General features: G+C 47.8%; 1 protein-coding gene across 1 annotated transcript; it reads left to right on the top strand.

The window, feature by feature from the left end:
- The first annotated feature begins 5304 nt into the window (after positions 1–5304).
- Positions 5305–25935, top strand: LOC139372735 (DNA-binding protein SATB1-like). Its single transcript, XM_071112532.1, is given in 14 exon segments — positions 5305–5371; positions 6051–6306; positions 7622–7807; positions 7997–8123; positions 9017–9140; positions 13673–13784; positions 13941–14485; positions 18320–18529; positions 18635–18706; positions 18892–19084; positions 19118–19347; positions 23540–23737; positions 23910–24599; positions 24601–25935. Coding segments are annotated over 13 exon segments (3093 nt in total). The 5' UTR covers positions 5305–5371; positions 6051–6077; the 3' UTR covers positions 24778–25935.
- The last annotated feature ends 286 nt before the right edge of the window (positions 25936–26221 follow it).

Genomic DNA, 26221 nt, shown 5'->3' with positions numbered 1-26221 from the left:
CCCAGCCATGTGTTTGGCTCCAAACTCTCTCCTCTCCTCTTTGGCATGTCAGTTATGGTGAGGTTCTAAGTGTGCCAGTATTCCAGCATAGCCATGGTAACGACGAGGTTACATTATTCGCTCTGGTACCATCCAGTGAGCGGGCATGGCCCTCCAGATGCACTGATGGGGACTTTACCCACATGCTGGCAGAGCCTGCCAAAAGCTATGAAACACACACACTCAGAAACACACACACACACACACATACACGATCAGACAGAAACACACACATACACTTTCTCTCTCTAATGAATACGCAAACAACTTCGCTCTCTTCAACACCATGCCACACAAACTGAGACTGTAATCAACATTTGTCTTAACTAGCTTGCCCACAGACATCTGTCAGGAGAGACAAGCATCAAGAATCAAATAAACCAGAATCAAAACCGACCCCAAGATGTGTGGCGGAGGAGGCCACGTTGCATGCTGTTTGATCTAAAACCCTCCACCACACATACACACACACACATACACACACACACACACACACACACACGCACACACACACACACACACACACACACACACACACACACAGAAACAAATGCGCACATACAGAGACACACGCATGCCTAATCCTCATGCCAGCTAATACCAACAGTGATGGCATACAGTACTGAACAATCAGCACTATCTGAACTGAAATCTGTAGAACCTTGGAATCCAAGAGGTCAGTGGCTTATAGGCCTTTATGAATGTCATCTACTGAGGAGTTCTTCAATAGCTACAGTAATACACCTTCCACTAGGGCCATGGCTGTCCCAGCTAACACCTGATTCATGTAAGGAGCGTTATTATCAGTCTCAGGAGTCCCATCCAGACCCCTGTATCAGGGCTAACACAAGGAGGGAGGGAGAATCACATGATAGAAGTGATAAGGTTATTGAATGGACACCCAAGATCACTCCCTGCATCCAGGTTTCTGGGTTGAGATGTTTTCTAGTTTGGGGACATCGCAAGAAAAATATGAACAAAGGTCCTGTGCTGGTTTGATTTGTGTGGAATGTGGGGTGGTGTGTGTGTGTGTGTGTGTGTGTGTGTGTGTGTGTGTGTGTGTGTGTGTGTGTGTGTGTGTGTGTGTGTGTGTGTGTGTGTGTGTGTGTGTGTGTGTGTGTGTGTGTGTGAGAGTGTGTGTGTGTGTGTGTGTGAGCGTTCCAACCAGAAACAGTATAACCATGTAATAACACTAGTGCATGTCATTTCTCTGAGGCCGGTCACCCCGTCTCCTCCATGTCCTTCTGTGCTATACAGCAAATAAAACCTCCACGTAGGGGATGATAAACGTAGGGGATGATAAATGTAGGGGATGATAAACGTAGGGGATGATAAACGTAGGGGGTGATAAACGTAGGGGGTGATAATCTTGAATTTAGTCTTTTCCAGACAAAATGCAGGTGGATGTTCGATTTAAAAACTCTCCACCCATCACGCATGAATGAAGAATTGTTATTGAAGTGTTTTCTGTAAATGTGTATAGCCTCTTATTGGTGTATGACACCCCCCATCTAGTGGTATACGATTCTGTGTTATTTATTCTGAGGACAATTTCACATGGTATAAGTAAATAATTGATCATTATCAATTGATAATTGATAATTGATTGTATTTCTTTGTTCGCATTTGTACATTTTGTATATAATCTAGATCATGCATTCTACTAGGTATTATACTAGGTACTGATTTATAGATTTATAGATGTGACATATGCAATTATCCTGGAAATAGAAGCCAGGTGTGTGTGCCGACAACTTTACACTGAGGATGGCCTGAGGACGAAACGTTTTATTTTTTTTGTTCACATTTTATTTATGTACTTTGTTATGATTTTTTGGGGAGCCATGATGTTATAATAAACATCTTTATTTTGCATTCAAGTCTTAGTTTTGGATGTATTCCTTTTTTCGATAGTGTGCGGGTCTTCATCTCTTCCAGTATTCTTATTTTGACTTCTACGCACCTGGAAAATACACTATTCAGTAGTAAGGGCATTATAAGAGCCGGACGGCCTCATCATTTATAACCCCGTTATAACCGTAGCATATTAGATGCAATAGAAGATAACCTCATTTGGGTAGAGACAGTACTGGGAGAACGTTAGGGAATCCCCTTGGATCAGCAGCGGATTGAGAGAGCTGTACTACAATGTCAGCTATGATCATTTAATGGTCCTAATGATTATTTACTGTCAGCTTCATTGACGAGGAATTTAAGCATAAGAAATAGATAAATAAAGGCAGAGAAACACACACATCAGAGTGATATGTCTTTCTCTTAGTTAGTCACAATGAATGAAGTCTAACCAGGCGTGACTTGCTCTGGCTATAGTGAGATAGATAATTCTGTTTTTCTAATTAACCAAGAGGGTAATGGAGCTCTCTCCTTGTCTCTCTCTCGCCCTCTATCTCTCTCCCACCCTCTCTCTTTCTTGTAGGTCCTCTATCTCAATTTCTAAAATGTTCAATATATATTGTTCTGCCTTGCTACGCCTGTAAGGTTAATATAAAACATTGATGAATCTATAACTTGTCAAGTGAGTTGTGTTGTCCCTGTCTCACAGTAAGGGAGTGTACATTCTATTCCAGTGTGGGGAGCTCAATTCTGGCCTCATTTTGCTCTTCTCTTTTCAGAGGTTAATATGAGTATATCAAATGGAAAGTGCACGTATAACAAACGCATACCTGGCAGCGCTTGCTTCCAGGCTGCAGCGTCCCCTTCTGACGCATGAAAGACAAAAACCAGGAGAGGCTCGAGCGTACGGATGACAGCAATCTCCCTCTCCTTTCTCTCTCTCTCTCCCTGTCCCTCTCTTACTCAGTTCCTCTCTCTCTCTCTCTCGCTCGTTCACCCATTTTGCGATAGCCTAATTGAGGAAAGCGCCACGAGCCACTTTGAAAGACACTTGAAGCTCACCGGCAGGTTCCGTCACTCGTCCGACTGTCACACACGACAGACATCAGTTCTGCAGCTCGGAAGCATAGTGACCTTTCTGAAATACATGTAGGTACCTGAATTTATCGCGCATTCTAAATTGTACATTCTGTGGGACCTTAAACGCGTTGTTTAATCTCAATGGATATCCAACTATTCAACGGATTCCGCTGTTATTGAAGGTAATTATAATTATCTATGTTTGGCTATTTTTTCTGATACTATTTTTTTATTATTATTTTTCTTCAAGTAAAATACCCCCATTGCGTATGCCAGTAGGCTAAACCTTTCGTTTTTAGAATTTACTTCTTGACTCTGACATGCGTTATTGCAACTGTATCGTTAGCCTATATTTTGCAAATAACACTTTAGGCTATGCAAATAGTTTGTCTTTTTGAAACTTTTATTTGGATGAAACACGATTTTTTTCCCCTCTGTGTCATATAAATGTTCAGTGCTGGGGATGTTGGGGAGCAGTGAACTACATGTAGTGAACTACACTTGAAACAGCCTAGCTTTTGAGTCTAGAAGGCTAAATTACACATTCTGTTAACATCTGACTGTGATCTGTTCTTGCAATTTGTAATCATTTCAGATTTAGATAGGATCATACACTAAGTAGTTGTCATTGCATAGTCTAGTTTACATGTGATTGATGTCAACTAATGTGAACTAAACGTAAACAAAAATAGATGAAACGTTTTTTAAAAATACATTTCCTTACGTTGACGACTTTTTGCAAATCCAATCAATTTTCAACTGTTGACTCAACGTCATCAGAATTGTTTATTTAAATGTTGAAATGATGTGGAAACAACGTTGATACAACCAGTAATTGGTAGCTTGCTAAACTAACCTACCATATTTTCAGAGTTGCTTCTCCAACTATGTAAATGTTTTTGGCAGGTAGGATACGCTCCTATTGACAGTAGAGAAAGAAATGGCCATCTCTCTCTTTCCCCTTTAAACACTGTTTGAAGAGGCTACACGTCCTATCCAGGCTATTCATTATAAACAACATCACTTTCTAAGTCAAGATCCTCGAAAATGATTTCCCCTAATTCATCGGCTTCACATGCCGCCATAAAAAAAAAGTATATGCCTACAATAGGGAAACATTGAAGGTAATTTCCTATGGAGATGGGGGCGAGAATAATTTGAACGGCAAACATATGTAAGAAAAGTTGATAAGCAGCCCATCACATCCAGAGCGTTTCCATGGAGAGTTAATAAATCCCTAGGACAAAAACAAGCCATGCATATAACAGCGGCACCGCAGAAAATAATAAATACATTTATGCGCAATTGTCACATTTAATACCTACCGGAGCGTAGTGGTGAATTCATTATTACACCAACTGGATGTTAATACAACTGCCTCTGTTTATGGGCTACTTGCTCGCGCGCGCGTGTATTTCATCGCGATTTGAAATTGAAGAAGGTTAAAAAGAAATAAACAATTATATTGGGGGGCAGATAAATATCCATCAAATCATGCAGTGTGCCTCTGGTAACATACCATTATTGTGCAGCCTACAAACTAAACCAACTCTGTAAGAGCGGACACATTCAGGTCTCATTCGGGTTCTCACATTTACTTCTCATAATTACAATGGATACACTCCACATGCTCACACAGTTAGGCTACATTTGGTTCCCATATTAGTATTAGTAAATTATAGATGTGTAGTATTAGCATAATGTTGCCCAGAGAAACTACCCACTGGGCACAGACGTCAATTCAACGTCTATTCCATGTTGAGTCAACTTAATTTAATTGAAATGACGTGGAAACAACGCTGATTCAGCCAGTGTGTGCCCTGTAGGTAGGTAGGTGGCCGTTGGATCCATGCAGTGTGTGTGAGAGAGAGATGAGAGAGCGAGCACATGGGTTTGTCTGCCAATAGCCTACTGCAGAAGAGCGAGCTGCTTCACACGGTTGAAACTGGCTGATGACTGCATTGAATAGCATACAACTGAACTCACCGTGTATTGGTCGCTTCACCATGTTTTTCAACGGAATCCTTGTAGCATACCAGCTGGTCTGTAGCCTAATTCCGTGAACAGTCTCTGTCACTGTGGATTGCTTTGACTGATATTCCGGTTAGACCACCGATATACTCGTTTTATTCCGTAGCTATTTGAGAAGGTCCGAAAGCGTGCAGCCAGCAGGGAACGACGGGGTTATGTTGCTACGTAGCTGATATGATATAGACACAATAGACCGACGACTAGTGTAAAAGAGAGAGATGAGGTGATGTTCTGACTCACTGAGACAGCGTGGACATAAATCAAGACGAGGAACTCTATTCTTGTACTACCTACGGCATATCGGAATCTCAACAGGAACCAGCAGCCAGCGGATGTCAGGTCTGTCTGACTTACTTCGATTGAAAAGGTACATGTTTTTATGGATATACCAGTAGGTTGCCTGAGATAAATACGATGGAGATTGGGGAGTTTATTTGTGTTGATATTCACAATTCGTCAATCATGGACGACGTGCAAATATGACAACTGACATAACGTTTGCCTCTAAAACTTTCCCCAGTCAGTGACGGGACGATTTGTTGCCGCGCGTCTTTTGTGGAATGAATAGTGCGTCAAGGCGCGCAGCATCAATCGTCTTCATATAGACACTGTCCAAGGTCCAACTGCAAACGTTTCCTAATGAACTCAAATACTCTCTTTCAAATAAAATCAAATCCAATTTTATTGGTCACATGCACATGGTTAGCAGATGTTATTGGTCACAAACACATGGTTAGCAGATGTTATTGGTCACATACACATGGTTAGCAGGTGTTATTGGTCACATACACATGATTAGCAGATGTTATTGCAGTGTAGCGAAATGCTTATGCTTCTAGATCTGACAGTGCAGCAATATCTAACAGGTAATATCTAACAATTCCACAACAAAATCGAATGAATAGGCTCTCTCTCTCTCTCTCTCTCTCCCTCTCTCTCTCTCTCTCTCTCTCTCTCTCTCTCTCTCTCTCTCTCTCTCTCTCTCTCTCTCTCTCTCTCTCTCTCTCTCTCTCTCTCTCTCTGGTGTTTGTGAGCTGCATCATTAGTGTGGGGATCACTCAGTCCCACATGTGATGGACCCCCAGCAGTGTGATGGAGGCCATGTGTCAGAGGGGTGTAACACTCCTGGTAATGGGGACCACCGGCCCCCTCCTGCCAAACTGGTCCGCCTGGAGTTGAACGGTGGCGGGGGCCCCTCAGGTCCACACCAGGGCAGGACAAGACAGGGGAGCCCAGGGGTCAGAACTTCGGCCCCCAAACTCACCACACCCGTACCACAACCCAAGAACTGGCATAAAAGAGGTAAGACTGAAAAATAAGAGTGGCGGGGCGAGTGAATAGAGGGAGGAATGGGTGAATAGAGGGAGGAATGGGTGAATAGAGGGAGGAATGGGTGAAGAGGGAGGAATGGGTGAATAGAGGGAGGAATGGGTGAATAGAGGGAGGAATGGGTGAAGAGGGAGGAATGGCTGAATAGAGGGAGGAATGGGTGAATAGAGGGAGGAATGGGTGAATAGAGGGAGGAATGGGTGAATAGAGGGAGGAATGGGTGAATAGAGGGGGGAATGGGTGAATAGAGGGAGGAATGGGTGAATAGAGGGAGGAATGGGTGAATAGAGGGAGGAATGGGTGAATAGAGGGGGGAATGGGAGGAATGGGTGAATATAGGGAGGAATGGGTGAATAGAGGGAGGAATGGGTGAATAGAGGGAGGAATGGGTGAAGAGGGAGGAATGGGTGAATAGAGGGAGGAATGGGTGAAGAGGGAGGAATGGGTGAATAGAGGGGAATGGGTGAATAGAGGGAGGAATGGGTGAATAGAGGGAGGAATGGGTGAATAGAGGGAAGAATGGGTGAATAGAGGGAGGAATGGGTGAATAGAGGGGGGAATGGGTGAATAGAGGGAGGAATGGGTGAATAGAGGGAGGAATGGGTGAATAGAGGGAGGAATGGGTGAAGAGGGAGGAATGGGTGAATAGAGGGAGGAATGGATGAATAGAGGGAGGAATGGGTGAATAGAGGGAGGAATGGGTGAATAGAGGGGGGAATGGGTGAATAGAGGGAGGAATGGGTGAATAGAGGGAGGAATGGGTGAAGAGGGAGGAATGGGTGAATAGAGGGAGGAATGGGTGAATAGAGGGAGGAATGGGTGAATAGAGGGAGGAATGGGTGAAGAGGGAGGAATGGGTGAATAGAGGGAGGAATGGGTGAATAGAGGGAGGAATGGGTGAAGAGGGAGGAATGGGTGAATAGAGGGAGGAATGGGTGAATAGAGGGAGGAATGGGTGAATAGAGGGAGGAATGGGTGAAGAGGGAGGAATGGGTGAATAGAGGGAGGAATGGGTGAATAGAGGGAGGAATGGGTGAATAGAGGGAGGAATGGGTGAATAGAGGGAGGAATGGGTGAATAGAGGGAGGAATGGGTGAATAGTAGGATTGTAAAACGAGAGGAATTTTCCAGGTAAAATTCCAAATGTACCAGTAAACTACTAGAATTTTGGAAAATTTCAAGAATTCTGGGGAATTTGCATGATGCTTCAGCTTTTCATTTCCAATGCCCTCTGCTTCTATCTGGATGCTGTGAAATGATGGGTTGTGCTGTGAATCCGTCATCCCAGGAAGCCTGCTGCCTGTGCTGTGTTTGGTGGAGCACAGAGAGAGCCCGGTCCCAGCAGTGGAGCCTGAGAGGAGAGAGGAGCATGCAGAGTTTGTACTGGTCAGGAGAGACCTGCTGTTTAACCAGCTGATAGAGATGGCTTTACTGGCCCTGGGCTACTCTCACAGCTCAGCAGCACAGGCCAAAGGTACACACACATGCACACCAACACACACACTCACACACACAGACATAAATCATGGTCACACACACACACGCACATGCACCCACACACACACACACACCTTCTCTTCCTCCAGTGTCAGTGTTTGTAACACAGTGTTTGCGTGTGTGTGTGTGTGCGCGCATGCACGCGAGCCTGTGTTTGTGTGTGTAGGTTCGATCCAGGTGGGTAGGTGGAACCCTGTCCCTCTGTCCTGTGTGACTGATGCTCCTGATGCCACAGTGGCTGACATGCTGCAGGACCTCTACCATGTCACCACCCTCAAGATCCAGCTCACCAGGTACAGCATCATCTCTTGTGGACATACATAAACGGTATCTTAACGTCTGTCTGCAGACTATGGGATGGGACAACTAACGAGGAACATTGTTCCGGTGTGCTGGTTTTGTGTCACTGGTCATTTGGATGAATCACAATTTCACAAGGCGCTGCATTATTTGAATTTCTGAAGAGGAGGGCACATGTGGCCCATAGACTTCCAGGAGACATGCGGAGAGAGGGGGGGTGGAGCTACCAAAGAGGTTCTGGCACTTGCAATAGATACGTATGTCATACCTCCACCCCCAGAACCTAATCGAGTAGTTTAGATTCGATTTTTGTTTCTGGGTTGCCGCGATTAGGTAGACCAGGACAAAGCTTCTGATGCTACATCTATCAACCTGCTTTCAGTGGGGGTGTGTAGTGACAGGAAATGGTTGGCGTGGAAATCTGCTTGGCTGCATTCGTGGTTCATGATATAATAATAACTCAACATTCTGAAAACACAGCAGATGTGTTGTGTGAAGTAATTAACTAATAACTACCACCAGGTGAGGCAGGCCGGCAGGCACACGCACGCACACATGCACGCACGCACGCACACACAGGCACATGCACATAGGAACACACACGCACAGAAGCATGCAGTCAGCCAAAGTCTAAATCTGCCACTCCACAGGCGAGGGCCCCCACATTATCAGACAGCTTTTTTATTAATTTGTCAATCTATTTCTTTTCCACCCTCTCTTCTTCTCTTCTTCTCTCTCCCCTCTACCTCTCTATCCATCCACCCCCCCCACTCTCTCTCTCTCTCTCTCTCTCTCTCTCTCTCTCTCTCTCTTCCCCCTCTCTCTCTCTCTCTCTCTCTCTCTCTCTCTCTCTCCCTCCCTCTCTCTCTCTCCCCCCTCTCTCTAGTTGTCCCATGTTGGAGGACCTCCCTCCAGAACAGTGGAGTCACTCCACAGTGAGAAACGCCCTGAAGGAGCTATTGAGAGACATGAACCAGAGCTCACTGGCCAAAGAGTGCCCTCTGTCCCAGGTACAACCAATGATTTATATATACACTAGATGACTGATAGGGGGCGCTGTGTTGAAGCCACAGCTTAGCCATCTTGGCACTCCCCCACCGAAAATTTTGGAAGCTACAGAAATATTTTTATTAATGTCTACACTCATTTGTGACAAATGTATTATATTACAGACACCGTAATGCATACTTTTACATTATATTACGTGACCTAAACATAAAAATAAGAAATGAAAAATACACTGCTCCAAAAAATAAAGGGAACACTAAAATAACACATCCTAGATCTGAATGAATGAAATATTCTTATTAAATACTTTTTTCTTTACATAGTTGAATGTGCTGACAACAAAATCACACACAAATTATCAATGGAAATCAAATGTATCAACCCATGGAGGTCTGGATTTGGAGTCACACTCAAAATTAAAGTGGAAAACCACACTACAGGCTGATCCAACTTTGATGTAATGTCCTTAAAACAAGTCAAAATTAGGCTCAGTAGTGTGTGTGGCCTCCACGTGCCTGTATGACCTCCCTACAATGCCTGGGCATGCTCCTGATGATGGTCTCCTGAGGGATCTCCTCCCAGACCTGGACTAAAGCATCCACCAACTCCTGAACAGTCTGTGGTGCAACATGGCGTTGGTGGATGGAGCGGAGACATGATGTCCCAGATGTGCTCAATTGGGTTCAGGTCTGGGGAACGGGCGGGCCAGTACATAGCATCAATGCCTTCCTCTTGCAGGAACTGCTGACACACTCCAGCCACATGAGGTCTAGCATTGTCTTGCATTAGGAGGAACCCAGGGCCAACAGCACCAGCATATGGTCTCACAAGGGGTCTGAGGATCTCATCTCGGTACCTAATGGCAGTCAGGCTACCTCTGGCGAGCACATGGAGGGCTGTGCGGCCCCCCAAAGAAATGCCACCCCACGACTGACCCACCGCCAAACCGGTCATGCTGGAGGATGTTGCAGGCAGCAGAACGTTCTCCACGGCGTCTCCAGACTCTGTCACGTCTGTCACATGTGCTCAGTGTGAACCTGCTTTCATCTGTGAAGAGCACAGGGCGCCAGTGGCGAATTTGCCAATCTTGGTTTTCTCTGGCAAATGCCAAACGTCCTGCACGGTGTTGGGCTGTAAGCACAACCCCCACCTGTGGACGTCGGGCCCTCATACCACCCTCATGGAGTCTGTTTCTGACAGTTTGAGCAGACACATGCACATTTGTGGCCTGCTGGAGGTCATTTTGCAAGGCTCTGGCAGTGCTCCTCCTTGCACAAAGGCGGAGGTAGCGGTCCTGCTGCTGGGTTGTTGCCCTCCTACGGCCTCCTCCACGTCTCCTGATGTACTGGCCTGTCTCCTGGTAGCGCCTCCATGCTCTGGACACTACGCTGACAGACACAGCAAACCTTCTTGCCACAGCTCGCATTGATGTTCCATCCTGGATGAGCTGCACTACCTGAGCCACTTGTGTGGGTTGTAGACTCCGTCTCATGCTACCACTAGAGTGAAAGCACCGCCAGCATTCAAAAGTGACCAAAACATCAGCCAGGAAGCATAGGAACTGAGAAGTGGTCTGTGGTCACCACCTGCAGAACCACTCCTTTATTGGGGGTGTCTTGCTAATTGCCTATAATTTCCACCTGTTGTCTATTCCATTTGCACAACAGCATGTGAAATGTATTGTCAATCAGTGTTGCTTCCTAAGTGGACAGTTTGATTTCACAGAAGTGTGATTGACTTGGAGTTACATTGTGTTGTTTAAGTGTTCCATTTATTTTTTTTAGCAGGATATATAACAAAAATTTCCTTAAAGTATATTTTTTAGAGATTACTAATGTTACTGTCCCCAATCAAAACAAAAAAATATTTAATTTTGTCCAACACACACACACAGGCATAAACACGTACACACACACACAAACACACACAGGCCTAACCACGTACATACTCACACACACACTCACACAGGCACAAATACGTACACACGCACACACACACACACACACACACATACACACACACACACACACACACACACACACACACAAACAGGCCTAAACACGTGCACGGATTGCTGAGACAAATAAGGTTTACGGGCAGAGAGAGATATAAGGGATGTTTATCTTTTAATAGGGATAGGCGTCCCGTCAACGGGGCAGTTGTAAATCATGCAGCGCTGTGTGTCACGATCGCAGATGTCAGAGAAACAACAAATGTGGGTACATATAAGTGTCTTATATCGGCTGAAAGCTTAAATTCTTGTTAATATAACTGCACTGTCCAATTTACACTAGCTATTACTGCGAAAAAATGCCATGCCATTATTTGAGGAGAGCTCCTAACAACAAAACACTTTTTTTCCCCGCGACAAGTTTGATAAATTCACCTCTGAAGGTGAAATGTGTACTTACATTCTGAAATCTTGCTCTGATTTATCATCCCAAGGGTCCCAGAGATAACATGAAGTGTCGTTTTGTTAGATAAAATCCTTTTTCATATCCTAAAAATGTCCATATAGCATGCACAATCGATTTTGTATTTCCACGCGTTCAATTTGCAAAGAAAGGAATCTGTGAAAATCTCACCCTAATGTTGTTTCAACCAGTCAAATTACATTTGTATTTATTCCTCAGAGATCCTAGAATGTAACCAGACTTACCTATATCATTAGGAGTATAGTATATCCTAGAGGACACCATTTCAAAGATGGTGGTAGAATTTTTATTTTTTAAATGGTTGATTTTTTCTTTATATTTTCTTCTTTTTTTATTTATTTAACTAGGCAAGTCAGTTAAGAACAAATTCTTATTTACAATGACAGCCTAGGAACAGTGGGTTAACTGCCTGTTCAGGGGCAGAACGACAGATTTTTACCTTGTCAGCTCGGGATTTGAACTAGTAACCTTCCGGTTACTAGTCCACCTCTCTAACCACTAGGCTACCCTGCCGCCCCTTCTACCAGATCTATTGTGTTATATTATCCTACATTCAATTCACATTTCCACAAATTCAAAGTGTTTCCTTTCAAATGGTACCAAGAATATGCATATCCTTGCTTCAGGGCCTGAGCTACAGGCAGTTAGATTTGGGTATGTCATTTTAGGCTCTGCTGGCACATACTATACCACTGTACCCTTCTGATACTGTCTGTCTCTTCCTAGTCAATCTCTGTCTTTCTCTTTCTTTCTGTGTGTGTTTCTCCTACTTGTTGCATGCCCAGCCTTTAGCTCAGCGGGCTAAAACAGCCTTGTAACAGGCAGGCAGGTGACCCAAGTTTGAACCCAGTCGGCCACACACGCACAGCATCTAACTCACACACTGAATTGCTTTCCACACACACACACACACACACACACACACACACACACTTGTTACTGTGAAGGAACACAGTGTAGAGGCACCTGCTGTTGGAGAACAGATGGATGTGTGTTGTGAATATTTATAACAATCAAAATAGTCTGTCTGTTACTCACCCTGAGAGCAACAACTACAGCCTCAGTCTAATAAACAGACATTCTCTCTCTCTTTATTTTTATGTTTGCTCCCCCTCCCCTCTTTCTAGCTCATTCTCTCCCTCCAACTGTCTCCCTCTCTCTTTCTCTCTCTCTGACTCTGCCCCCCCCCCCTCTTAATTCAATGGGCTTTATTGGCATGGGAAACATATGTTTACATTGCCAAAGGAAGTGGAATAAAGAAAAGTTTCTCACTCTCTCTCTCTCTCTTTCTCCCTCTCTCAGATTATAATAAATATGAAGTGATTAAAGGTGTAATCAGATGTTAAAATGACACAGGATTGTCTTGAGGGATTAACTTCAGCATCCATTTCTTAAATGACTGATGCCACCTAGATGAGGTAGCACACACACTCACTCATCTGTCTTTATGAAAGAGTTTACCTGCGGGTGTGTTTTAATAACCCCGGTCTGAATCCGTTATCATCAAACATTCTATGTTCAGCTGAGACACACACACACCCAGGGAGAGAAATGGAGTCTGTTAAAACTAAGACAAAATGAGAGACAGAGCGATTATTTCAAATGTGAATTGTTACTTATTTGTCGCTTTTTTTTAAACTGATGTATAATAACTTATTTCTGACTTCAAGTGCAATTATTGCCCAGTTCTTGAGCTCTGTTGCCAAGAGGAAAATAGACTGGGCCTCAGGCTAGCGTATGTACAGTATATAACATGCTTTCTATTTAATAGACTCAGCCTCAGGCTAGTGTATGTACAGTATATAACATGCATTCTATTTAATAGACTGGGCCTCAGGCTAGCGTATGTACAGTATATAACATGCATTCTATTTAATAGACTGGGCCTCAGGCTAGCGTATATACAGTATGTAACATGCATTCTATTTAATAGACTGGGCCTCAGGCTAGCGTATGTACAGTATATAACATACATTCTATTTAATAGTACTATATGTTGCGTTGATCTGCTGTGGTTTAGTATTCATAATGCTTTTCCCTGTCACTGTTACAACTCCATCTTCTTCTATTTTTTTGTGTCTTTTGTCCCTCTTTCTCAGAGTATGATCTCCTCCATTGTTAACAGCACCTACTATGCAAATGTGTCGGCCTCCAAGTGCCACGAGTTTGGCCATTGGTATAAGCACTTCATGAATACCAAAGGCATCATGGGTAAGACTACAGGGGGATTAAAGGGGTAGTTCACTTATATTGATCCTCAATGCTAATGTTAGCAAATAGTAGCTTTGACTTTTGATATTTACTCCCCCTCTCATTTCTGTTTCTCTTCCTTCATCCCTCTCTCCACTATTCTTTTCCTAACTTCAGAGATTGACAGCTTCTCTGACCAATCCCAAATGAGCTCCACACACCCATCAACCAAACAATCATTCCCAGGCAGCACAGCCGAGCAGGTCTGCTCCTCACCCCTCCCCTTTCCTCACGGTGGTGCCACCCACACTTCTGGGCGTAGTTGTCTGGCCCCAAGTCTCTGCCCCCCGGGGCTGGTGACCGCCCCCCTCAGCCCCCAGCTAGTCAGCCCCCAACAGATAGTCATGGCCCAGTTCCTAAACCAGCAGTATGCAGTCAGCCATATGCTAGCCCAGCAAAGCCTGTCTGTATCTGTTTCCACCTCCCCCCAGCAGTTCCTCAACCACCCCCCTGTGGGGAGGCCTCCCCCCTCCCTGGCCCTAGCCAAGGGCCTCGACCCCCCGCTCCAGGCTGGACCACCAGGACCCGGGTCTGGGTCCCAGAGCCAGGTGTGTGGACCATCAGACATCTCATGTGAGATCTACCAGTGGGTGAGAGAGGAGCTGAAGAGAGCAGGCATCTCCCAGGCTGTGTTCGCCCGTGTGGCCTTCAACAGGACCCAGGTAGGAGACAGACAGGGAGATAGGGGTACTGTATGTATGGGACTGTGCTGTAAACTAAGGGTTAGGGAGTAATTAGGGGGTGGGGTTAGTGAAGGACAGAGTGTTATGGTGTGTGTAAACTGTGTGCTGGTGTTATCGGATTGAGTGTGTGCGCGTGTGCATGGTGATTAGCTCTTGGCATGGCCTTTGCCGCATTGTCTGTTCTGTGTGTGTGTCTCTGTGTGTGTGAATACATGTGCTGGTGAATGTGTGTGTGTGTGTGTGATCTGTCTGTCTGTGTGTGCGTGTGTGTGCCAGCTCTTCTCTGCAGTAGGAACTCATGCCAGCGGTGAAGCAGCTGCTGGGTCAGCTAGTCACTCTCCCTCAGAGAGTCTCTACCTCTCCCTATCTAATCACACTTACCCAGAAAGTCTGTACCTCTAAAATCACACTTCCCCAGAGTCCCTACCTCTCCCTCTCTAATCACTTCCCCAGAGAGTCTCTACCTCTCCTTCTCTAATCACGATTCCCCATAGTTCCTACCTCTCCCTCTCTAATCACTTCCCCAAAGAGTCTCTACCTCTCCCTCTCTAATCACGATTCCCCAGAGTCTCTACCTCTCCCTCTCTAATCACTTCCCCAGAGAGCCTCTCCCTCTCTAATCACGCTTCCCCAGAGAGTCCCTACCTCTCCCTCTCTAATCACTTCCCCAGAGGGTCTCTACCTCTACCTCTCAAATCACGATTCCCCAGAGTCTCTACCACTACCTCTCTAATCACACTTCCACAGTCTCTACCTTTCCCTCTCTAATCACTTCCCTAGAGAGTCCCTACCTCTCCCTCTCTAATCACTTCACCAGAGTCTCTACTTCTCCCTCTCTAATCACACCCCCCGAGAGTCTTTACCTCTCCTTCTCTAATCACACTTCCCCAGAGTCTCTACCTCTACCTCTCTAATCACACTTCCCCAGAGTCTCTACCTCTACCTCTCTAATCACACTTCCCCAGAGTCTCTACCTCTACATCTCTAATCACACTTCCCCAGAGTCTCTACCTCTACCTCTACCTCTCTAATCACACTTCCCCAGAGTCTCTACCTCTTCCTCTCTAATACACTTCCCCAGGGCCCCTACCTCTCCCTCTCTAATCACAATTCCCCAGAGAGTCTCTACCTCTCGAATCTCACTTCCCGAGTCTCTACCTCTCCCTCTCTAATCACACTTCCCCAGAGAGTCTCTACCCCTACCTCTCTAATCACGCTTCCCCAGAGAGTCCCTACCTCTCCCTCTCTAATCACACATCCACAGAGAGTCCCTACCTCTCCCTCTCTAATCACACTTCCACAGAGAGTCTCTCCATCTCTAATCACACTTTCCCAGAGAGTCTCTATCTCTCTAATCACAATTCCAAAGAGTCTCTACCTCTCCCTCTCTAATCACACTTCTCCATAGAGTCTCTACCTCTCTAATCACAATTCTCCAGAGTCTTTACCTCTCCCTCTCTAATCACACTTCCCCAGAGTCTCTATCTCTCCCTCTCTAATCACACATCCACAGAGAGTCCCTACCTCTCCCTCTCTAATCACTTCCCCAGAGAGTCTCTACCTCTACCTCTCTAATCACGATTCCCCAGAGTCTTTACCTCTCTAATCACACTTCCTCATAGTCTCTATCATTCTAATCACAATTATCCTGAGTCTCTACCTCTCCCTCTCTAATCACACCTCCCCAGAGAGTCTTTACCTCTCTATTCAAACTTCCCAAGATTCTCTACCTCTCCATCTCTAACCACACTTCCCCAGAGAGTCTCTACCTTTCCCTCTCTAATCACACGTCCCCAGAGTTTCTACCTCTCTATTCACACTTCCCCATAGTCTCTACCTCTCCCTCTCTAATCACACTTCCACAGTCTCTCCCTCTCCCTCTGTTTCTCTCCATCCCTCCATTATGCTTTCTCATCTCTCTATCACTCTCTATCCATCTCTCTACATCTACCCTCTCTATATCTTCTTTTCTCGGTCCATCACTTACTATCTTCCTTTCTTTTTAGATTTCCTATATGTATTTCCACCTTTTCTCTGTATCCAACTTCATGACGTCTCCATTTGACAGGTCTATCCCTTGTTTTTCTCATTTCATTTAAATCTTTTTCCTTTCCCCATTTCATACCTTTCTCGCTCCCTCCCTCCCTCCCTCCCTCCCTCCCTCCCTCCCTCCCTCCCTCCCTCCCTCCCTCCCTCCCTCCCTCCCTCCCTCCGTCTCTCCCTCCCCCCCTCCCTCCCTCCCTCCCTCCCTCTGTCTATCCTGTCTGCTCCTGCAGTTAGAAGGCACTCACATTAATGGCTTCGAGAGAGACCTAGCCCACTGTTACTATTACCGTCATTATCACCAGCATCATCATGGGTGTCATTATAATGATCAAAGGCCGCAATTATAGCCACCTGCCCCGCATTTCTCTGTCGCTGTGACAACTGGGCTCTTCGAACAGGTAGAAGGGAGTGGGGCAGAGGAAGGAATGTCACACCTGGGCAAGGTGCCAAGGAGTAGAGTGGATGGGGCTTGGAGTGTAAAGACCTTATTGGAGTGTGAAGGCTTAATAGCTAGGGTGTGTGTGTGTGAGGAGTGAGGGGGGTCTACATTAGAGGGGTATAGTCCTAACAAAATGACATATATTTTGGGTGGGAGGGAGGGCAGAGCAACCCCCTATTAGAGTCCCATTGTATGGAAGAGTGAGTGACTGCTGTACGAGCTGGAGCTGACAGATAACAACTTAATAAGGGACTAATCCGTTTATTAACAGTGCTTTAGAAGGTGTCTGGAGTTGGTCATCTGCTATGTTGACTCCAGCACTGTAAAGGGAAAAACACTACCTGTGGGGACGTGTGCTGTCTGGGTGGGTGTGAGTCTCTATGTTCAGAGGCTATCCTAGTCTAGACTAATGGCCTTCAGCCAGTTTTAGTATGAAACTTGCAGGTTGACGTTTATTAGCTTTTTTAATGTTAGAGTTAGACATTAGGGTTAGCAGTGTGGTTAAGGTTAGAGTTAAGATTAGGGTTAGGTTTAAAATCAGACTTTATAACATTGTGGCTGTGCCAGCTATTGACCACTCTACAGAGCTTCCTGCAGAACAACATTTATAACCAAAATACTAACCTGCACAAAACTTTCCATTAGGGTTTTGTTTGATGGTGTTAATAATGTATCTTTATCATTGTCTATAAGTTTCTCTTGGCCTGGTCAACATTACAGGGCTGCAACCCTAGAAGTCTAACTTGCCAAGTGTGACACACTCATTCATTTAAATCAGGGGTCTTCATCTTTCTCTTGCCCAGGAGCCCCCACCCAGGTTGATAAAGTAATTCATGCTTTGCCTGACTACACAAACTCCTTGCTCCAGCCAAACTCTACAACATGCCCATGGACATGAGTTTATTCTCCACAATGAGTTTGGATCTGAGTACCTCCCAACAATTTCTAGAATGGAAATTCATCCTAGACCGTCTGATTGGTCCCAGAAACTGATGGGTTGGGCCAGAGCCAGAACACACGTGGGTAAAGCGGCGTGGAGAAAAATTGTCATTGGCTTTGATACTCTGATTAGACCAATCGCTGATGGCTTTGGTTTGTACAGTGCCCCTCGTCACCACAAATTACTTCAATGATGGCAATCTCAACCTTAAGTATGTAGCGAACGACAGAGCTGCGGAAGAATTCAGTTTGAGTCGTCAGGCAAATTCCTGCTCTGCTCATGCTTACAACAGTTGCATGTCCAGTGTAGCAGCTGTTTTCACGACGTAGTGATTCTATTTCCATGGTGTGTATCTTGTCTTCATGTGTCTTTCTATCCTGTGTGTCAGGGCCTGCTGTCTGAGATCCTGCGTAAGGAGGAGGATCCTAAGAGTGCGTCTCAGTCTCTCCTGGTCAACCTGCGGTCCATGCAGAGTTTCCTACAGATACCGGAAGGTGACCGCGACCGTATCTACCAGGAGGAGAGAGAGAGGAGTCTGACCACGTCAACCATTATCAACCATTCACCCAACAACACTACCACACCACGCCACACACAGGTCGGACAGACAGAGCGAGATGGAGTGTGTGTGTGTGCATGTGTGTGTGGGTTGAAGTTATATCTTGTTCATGATAGTCTAAGATGTATTCCTCTGATGTTTCAGACCAGAAAGGAAGAGGGAAACTTTGTTAAGGCTGAAGATTGGCCCTCCCAGGTTTCCATTGTATTTCCTAAAGTAAGCTCTCTCTCTCTCTCTCTCTCTCTCTCTCTCTCTCTCTCTCAAAGTGTAAATGCTTTATAGCCAAAGTGACAATGGCAACTTCTCTGCTAATCAAACTGAAATCAGAACAGAAATATCTTTACTAATCAAACGATACAGCTGTTTTAGTAACCACATCAACGCCTCTCTCCCCTCTGCAGGTGAGGCTGTCTCCAGTAGCAGTAGTAAACAGAGGGGTGAAGAACGTGGGATGTGTTCTAGACAGAGGGGTGAAGAACGTGGGATGTGTTCTAGACAGAGGGGTGAAGAGCGAGGGATGTGTTCTAGACAGAGGGGTGAAGAGTGAGGGATGTGTTCTAGACAGAGGGGTGAAGAACGAGGGATGTGTTCTAGGCAAAGGGGTGAAGAACGAGGGATGTGTTCTAGACAGAGGGGTGAAGAGCGAGGGATGTGTTCTAGACAGAGGGGTGAAGAGCGAGGGATGTGTTCTAGACAGAGGGGTGAAGAGCGAGGGATGTGTTCTAGACAGAGGGGTGAAGAACGAGGGATGTGTTCTAGACGTCAACAGTTCTATCTATGAGGAGATCCAACAGGAGATGAAGAGAGCCAAGGTTTCTCAGGCCATGTTTGCCAAGATGGCCGCGTCCAAGAGTCAGGTATACACAGACACGCACACACAACACACACAAGCACGTGTACACACACACACACACACACACGCACACAGACACTCACACAGACACTCACACAAGCACAAAGAAAAGAGAGTATGGTACTCACTGACTGAGGGATACCAATGGAAACAATGCTAATCTTGCACTGAAACGGAACAAAACGTTTATTACAGACTGATATTAGTAAGTGTGTAACACACACACATTTCCGCAAGGTCCTACAATATCAGATTTCGTATGTGATGTATGAATTTATGAAAACATCTTTACACAGAGCCAAGTTGGGCAGTAACCGGTTGTGTAGGAAATGATCAACTAGCAGCTGCTGTCTATGGAGAGCTCTGATCACCGCATCAGACAGTTATTGTTCTATAAATCACCAGTGTACACACACCCGCTTGCATGAATGCGCACACACCCATAAACACGCACATGTCACACACATGCGCACACACTTATACACAAACACACACACACACACTTGAACACACACCAAATGCGTGCCAACACACAGACACACTGGTGGTTCCATTGTGCTAGTTTTCCAGGCAGAACCATAAGCTTGTTATTGCCTTTTGTTTTGGGATCATTTCCCTCTGTAGAATGGAGTGATTTCTGTCTTTCTCTCTCGGCTTTTCTTTCACTCTCTTTCTAGCTTCCCGTCTTGCCTGTTTGGCAGGCAGCACCATGGAGCTCACGTTAGTGTAGGGCTGTTGGCAGGCAGCACCATGGAGCTCACGTTGGGCTGTTTGGCAGGCAGCACCATGTTGGAGCTCACGTTAGTGTAGGGCTGTTTGGCAGGCAGCACCATGGAGCTCACGTTAGTGTAGGGCTGTTTGGCAGGCAGCACCATGTTGGAGCTCACATTAGTGTAGGGCTGTTTGCCAGGCAGCACCATGTTGGAGCTCACGTTAGTGTAGGGCTGTTTGGCAGGCAGCACCATGGAGCTCACATTAGTGTAGGGCTGTTTGGCAGGCAGCACCATGGAGCTCACGTTAGTGTAGGGCTGTTTGGCAGGCAGCACCATGTTGGAGCTCACATTAGTGTAGGGCTGTTTGGCAGGCAGCACCATGGAGCTCACATTAGTGTAGGGCTGTTTGGCAGGCAGCACCATGGAGCTCACGTTAGTGTAGGGCTGTTTGGCAGGCAGCACCATGTTGGAGCTCACATTAGTGTAGGGCTGTGTGGCAGGCAGCACCATGTTGGAGCTCACATTAGTGTAGGGCTGTTTGGCAGGCAGCACCATAGAGCGCACGTTAGTGTAGGGCTGTTTGGCAGGCAGCACCATGGAGCTCACGTTAGTGTAGGGCTGTTTGGCAGGCAGCACCATGGAGCTCACGTTAGTGTAGGGCTGTTTGGCAGGCGGCACCATGGACCTCACATTAGTGTAGAGCTGTTTGGCAAGCAGCACCATGTTTGTTGTATCTTCTCACTGCGTCCGCATGGCTTTGTGTGCTATTGCTGGGCTACGGCCAGGTGTTTGTGTGCCAAAGTAATTGTGTAGAGGACAAGAGCTTGGCACTGTCGCTACTTTCCCTTGCTGCCCCCTCCTCTCCCTCACTGCCTCCTCCTCTCCCTCACTGCCTCCTCCTCTCCCCCGTTGCCTCCTCCTGTCCCTCTCTGCCTCCTCCTCTCCCTCACTGCCCCCTCCTCTCCCTCTCTGCCTCCTCCTCTCCCTCACTGCCTCCTCCTCTCCCTTGCTGCCTCCTCCTCTCCCTTACTGCCTCCTCCTCTCCCTCGCTGCCTCCTCCTCTCCCTCGCTGCCTCCTCCTCTCCCTCGCTGCCTCCCTCGCTCCCTCCTCCTCTCCCTCGCTGCCTCCTCCTCTCCCTCGCTGCCCCCTCCTCTCCCTCGCTGCCTCCCTCGCTGCCCCCTCCTTTCCCTCGCTGCCTCCCTCGCTGCCTCCTCCTCTCCCTCGCTGCCTCCTCCTCTCCCTCGCTGCCCCGTCCTCTCCCTCGCTGCCCCCTCCTCTCCCTCGCTGCCTCCCTCGCTGCCCCCTCCTCTCCCTCGCTGCCTCCTCCTCTCCCTCGCTGCCTCCTCCTCTCCCTCGCTGCCTCCCTCGCTGCCTCCTCCTCTCCCTCGCTGCCTCCTCCTCTCCCTCGCTGCCCCCTCCTCTCCCTCGCTGCCCCCTCCTCTCCCTCGCTGCCTCCTTCTCTCCCTCGCTGTCTCCTCCTCTCCCTCGCTGCCTCCCTCGCTGCCTCCTCCTCTCCCTCGCTGCCTCCTCCTCTCCCTCGCTGCCCCCTCCTCTCCCTCGCTGCCCCCTCCTCTCCCTCGCTGCCTCCCTCGCTGCCCCCTCCTCTCCCTCGCTGCCTCCTCCTCTCCCTCGCTGCCTCCTCCTCTCCCTCGCTGCCTCCTCCTCTCCCTCGCTGCCTCCCTCGCTGCCTCCTCCTCTCCCTCGCTGCCCCCTCCTCTCCCTCGCTGCCCCCTCCTCTCCCTCGCTGCCTCCTCCTTTCCCTCGCTGTCTCCTCCTCTCCCTCGCTGCCTCCCTCGCTGCCTCCACTCCCTCGCTGCCTCCTCCTCTCCCTCGCTGCCCCCTCCTCTCCCTCGCTGCCCCCTCCTCTCCCTCGCTGCCTCCCTCGCTGCCCCCTCCTCTCCCTCGCTGCCTCCTCCGCTCCCTCGCTGCCTCCTCCTCTCCCTCGCTGCCTCCTCCTCTCCCTCGCTGCCCCCTCCTCTCCCTCGCTGCCTCCCTCGCTGCCCCCTCCTCTCCCTCGCTGCCTCTTCCTCTCCTTCGCTGCCTCCTCCGCTCCCTCGCTGCCTCCTCCTCTCCCTCGCTGCCTCTTCCTCTCCCTCGCTGCCTCCTCCGCTCCCTCGCTGCCCCCTCCTCTCCCTCGCTGCCTCTTCCTCTCCCTCGCTGCCTTCTCCGCTCCCTCGCTGCCTCCTCCTCTCCCTCGCTGCCTCCTCCTCTCCCTCGCTGCCCCCTCCTCTCCCTCGCTGCCTCCTCCTCGCTGCCTCCTCCTCTCCCTCGCTGCCTCCTCCTCTCCCTCTCTGCCCCCTCCTCTCCCTCTCTGCCTCCTCCTCTCCCTCTCTGCCTCCTCCTCTCCCTCTCTGCCTCCTCCTCTCCCTCGCTGCCTCCTCCTCTCCCTCGCTGCCCCCTCCTCTCCCTCGCTGCCTCCCTCGCTGCCCCCTCCTCTCCCTCTCTGCCTCCTCCTCTCCCTCGCTGCCTCCTCCTCTCCCTCGCTGCCTCCTCCTCTCCCTCGCTGCCCCCTCCTCTCCCTCGCTGCCCCCGCCTCTCCCTCGCTGCCTCCCTCGCTGCCTCCTCCTCTCCCTCGCTGCCTCCTCCTCTTCCTCGCTGCCCCCTCCTCTCCCTCGCTGCCTCCTCCTCTCCCTCGCTGCCTCCCTCGCTGCCCCCTCCTCTCCCTCACTGCCTCTTCCTCTCCCTCGCTGCCTCCACCTCTCCCTTGCTGCCTCTCTACTCCCTCGCTGCCTCCTCCGCTCCCTCGCTGCCTCCTCCTCTCCCTCGCTGCCTCTTCCTCTCCCTTTCTGCCTCCTCTCCCTCGCTGCCTCCTCCTCTCCCTCGCTGCCCCCTCCTCTCCCTCGCTGCCTCCCTCGCTGCCCCCTCCTCTCCCTCGCTGCCTCCTCCTCTCCCTCTCTGCCCCCTCCTCTCCCTCTCTGCCTCCTCCTCTCCCTCTCTGCCTCCTCCTCTCCCTCGCTGCCTCCTCCTCTCCCTCTCTGCCTCCTCCTCTCCCTCTCTGCCTCCTCCTCTCCCTCGCTGCCGCCTCCTCTCCCTCTCTGCCTCCTCTCCCTCTCTGCCTCCTCCACTCCCTCACTGCCTCCTCTTCTCCCTCTCTGCCTCCTCCTCTCCCTCTCTGCCTCCTCCTCTCCCTCGCTGCCTCCTCCTCTCCCTCGGTGCCACCTCCTCCTCTCCCTCTCTGCCTCCTCCTCTCCCTCTCTGCCTCCTCCTCTCCCTCTCTGCCTCCTCCTCTCCCTCTCTGCCTCCTCCTCTCCCTCTCTGCCTCCTCCTCTCCTCTGTTGACTAGTCATTTGAACTGTCGTTATTTTATATAAAACATCAATAACAATGTTGTTTTCTGGTCATAAAAACAGAAGCTGTGTTTCAGTATCTTTACAAAAGATAGTATATTTTAGTATCTTACTTGAATGGGTTCTGAGAAGGTTTGTATTTCTATTCTATGGGTTCTCTGACCGGGTTCTGATGTGGGTGTGTGTGTTCTGCAGGGCTGGCTGTGTGAGCTGCTGCGCTGGAAGGAGGATCCGTCCCCGGAGAACCGAACCCTGTGGGAGAACCTGTGTATGATCCGGCGCTTCCTGAGTCTGGCCCAGATGGAACGAGACGCCATCTATGAACAGGAGAGCAACACTCTGCAACAACACTGTACAGACAGACTCACACAGCTAGTCAACAACAACACACTGGTCAGTCTACTCTGGATAGCCTACATACACACATACACGTATGGAAGCACACGCACACAACACAAACACAATTCTACAGTGGAAATGTACATGCATATATACACACTCAAATGTGTATATCATCAGCTCCCATTGGTTTGTTTGTAACTTAACATCCATCTGTCTCCCCCAGCTCCAACGCCACTCTCCATTGCAACAACAACACCATCAACGAACACTGACCGCTCTGTCCCAGCTGCCCTTGCAGCCCCAGGCGGAGCCTCGCCTGCCGCCACGACAACCATCCACAGCATCACCGGCCGAGACTGAGGGGGGTAGGGGGCAACTGAGGACCTGGTGGGGAAGTAGTCAGGGTGATGGGAGGGAAGAGGATATTACTGGCAAGGGCTGTAGGGGTTGGGGCCACGGCAGGGTTAGGGGTGTGTGTAACAATGACAAGGAAGGGGGAGAGGGACGGTGGGCGGGGGGCAGACAGACTAACGGCGAGGGCGATGGTGGGAGTGATGGCGAGGGGTTTCGGGTGTCCCGAGAGGCACAGGGGATCCTGCAGAGCTTCATCCAGGACGTTGGTCTGAACCCAGACGAGGAGGCTGTCCACACACTGTCAGCCCAGCTGGGCCTGCCCAAACACACCATCCTCAGCTTCTTCCACAGCCAGCACCACAGCTACACTCACCAGAACCATAGACAGCACTTCAGTGAGATCCAACACAACCAACATCCGAGCCAGGACCACAACCACAGAGAGAATCACAACCAACACCACACGGACCAGGACCAGCTCTTCTATAATGGAGCAGGCCCAACCCAGCCTAAGAGAACTACAGGGGAGGAGTGGACCGTAGATCTCACTGGACAAATGGGGGGGGGGGGGGGAGGATATGGAGCGGGAAGAGGAAATAGAGGGGAAGGGGGAGGAGGACGCCATTTTGAAAGAGTTGGATGTGAGCAGTCAGACTAACGCCGTCGCCACCCTAGAGGAGGAGCAACATGATTCTAACCAATCTGAGACTGCCCAACCGCATGACTCTGATGAATAACATGAGTCCATCCACTAGTTGTCCCCTTTAACCCAATGAGAAGGCATCAATTTTATAGACTCATCTAGCTCTGCAGAAAATAATATTAGCCTTTTCTGAAGAATTTTAGTAATGAATGATGTGGTGTTATAGGTGTTTCCCTTATTTGTAATGAAACATTTCAATTAAAGACTAACTGTGAAAATAAATGAAATTATGTAGTTATACATGTATGCAGAGTTAGTTTAAAGGCCCAGTGCAGTCAAAAACTAGATTTTTCTGTGTTTTGGATATATTTCCTCACTGAGGTTGGAATAAAACAGTGAAATTGTGAAAAGTATGATAATGCCCTTTCAGTGTAAGAGCTGTTTGAACATGTTTGCCTGTTTTGGTGGAGTGGAGCTTTGGCCTGCCTGGTGACATCACCAGACGCTAAATTAGTTAATACACCAATAAGAAAGAGAGTTCCAAACCTCTCTGCCAATTAACAGCAAATTTTCAGTTTTCCCGTCCTCACTCTTGCTTGATTGCTATTTGCTAATATGCTATTTTTGTTTCTTTTTGACCATTTTAACTAAAAACAACCACAGTAAGGTACTTAATTGTTACCTAGAAATTCTTTGATATTGAGATAAAAATGGCTGCATTGGACCTTTAACTGTTGAGGATCCAATTTGAAAGACATTATGCCAACAAATGCCTTGTATGTGGCACTAGCCATCTGTTCTATGCCTAGATCATCCTCTCTGGATTTAAAAGACATTGAAATGTGAATATTGATATTGATCCACTGGCAACAGCTGTATTATAGACACATGATACAGTATAGTGTTTTGGTTTCATTCTCTTTTACAAAACTCTGACAACTATGCTTTCTTACATCGATCTGTCATAATGTCCACGTACTTGTCTCTTTGACTGACAGTAAAATGTAAAAGTGTCTTAAAGTCTTTGCTGATCAACATAGTTGAGGGACATCACTCAAATTTTGTATGCAAATTATTTCACTCTAGCAAATGTAGTGTAGGTCAATTGCCTAATTGTAGAAGAAAAGGCTAAATATGCAAAGGGTGTGTGTGTGTGTGTGCATTAATTCGTTCCTATCTTTGAATCTGTTTTTGTTGAAAATAAAATGTATTATTTGTTTTAAGAGTTCATTCCATTGATGCATGAGTTATATTTGAAGTGGTCGTTTTAAACAGCAATGCATTGGATGCAGAATGACATTAAATCTGTGATTTACTATTTGTTTCATCACACATTAAACACTTATAAAATGGAGCTGCTACTGATGAGTGTTTCTGTAATATGGTACAAATCTCCTGTCTCCATGCTGAACCACAAAGTTCCTGATCAGTCAACTCTACTTTTACCAGACAGACTAAGCTAGGTAGATAGGCATGTTCTCACCTGCTCAGTTATTATTCCGTTGAAAAGAAATGAACTACTGTAAAAAGTTATTTTG

Source organism: Oncorhynchus clarkii, chromosome 18, assembly GCF_045791955.1.
Source record: "Oncorhynchus clarkii lewisi isolate Uvic-CL-2024 chromosome 18, UVic_Ocla_1.0, whole genome shotgun sequence".
In the NCBI taxonomy this organism is placed as follows: domain Eukaryota; kingdom Metazoa; phylum Chordata; class Actinopteri; order Salmoniformes; family Salmonidae; genus Oncorhynchus; species Oncorhynchus clarkii.
The sequence above is the reverse complement of the archived record's forward strand: the minus strand, read 5'-3'. Positions and strand labels throughout refer to the sequence as shown.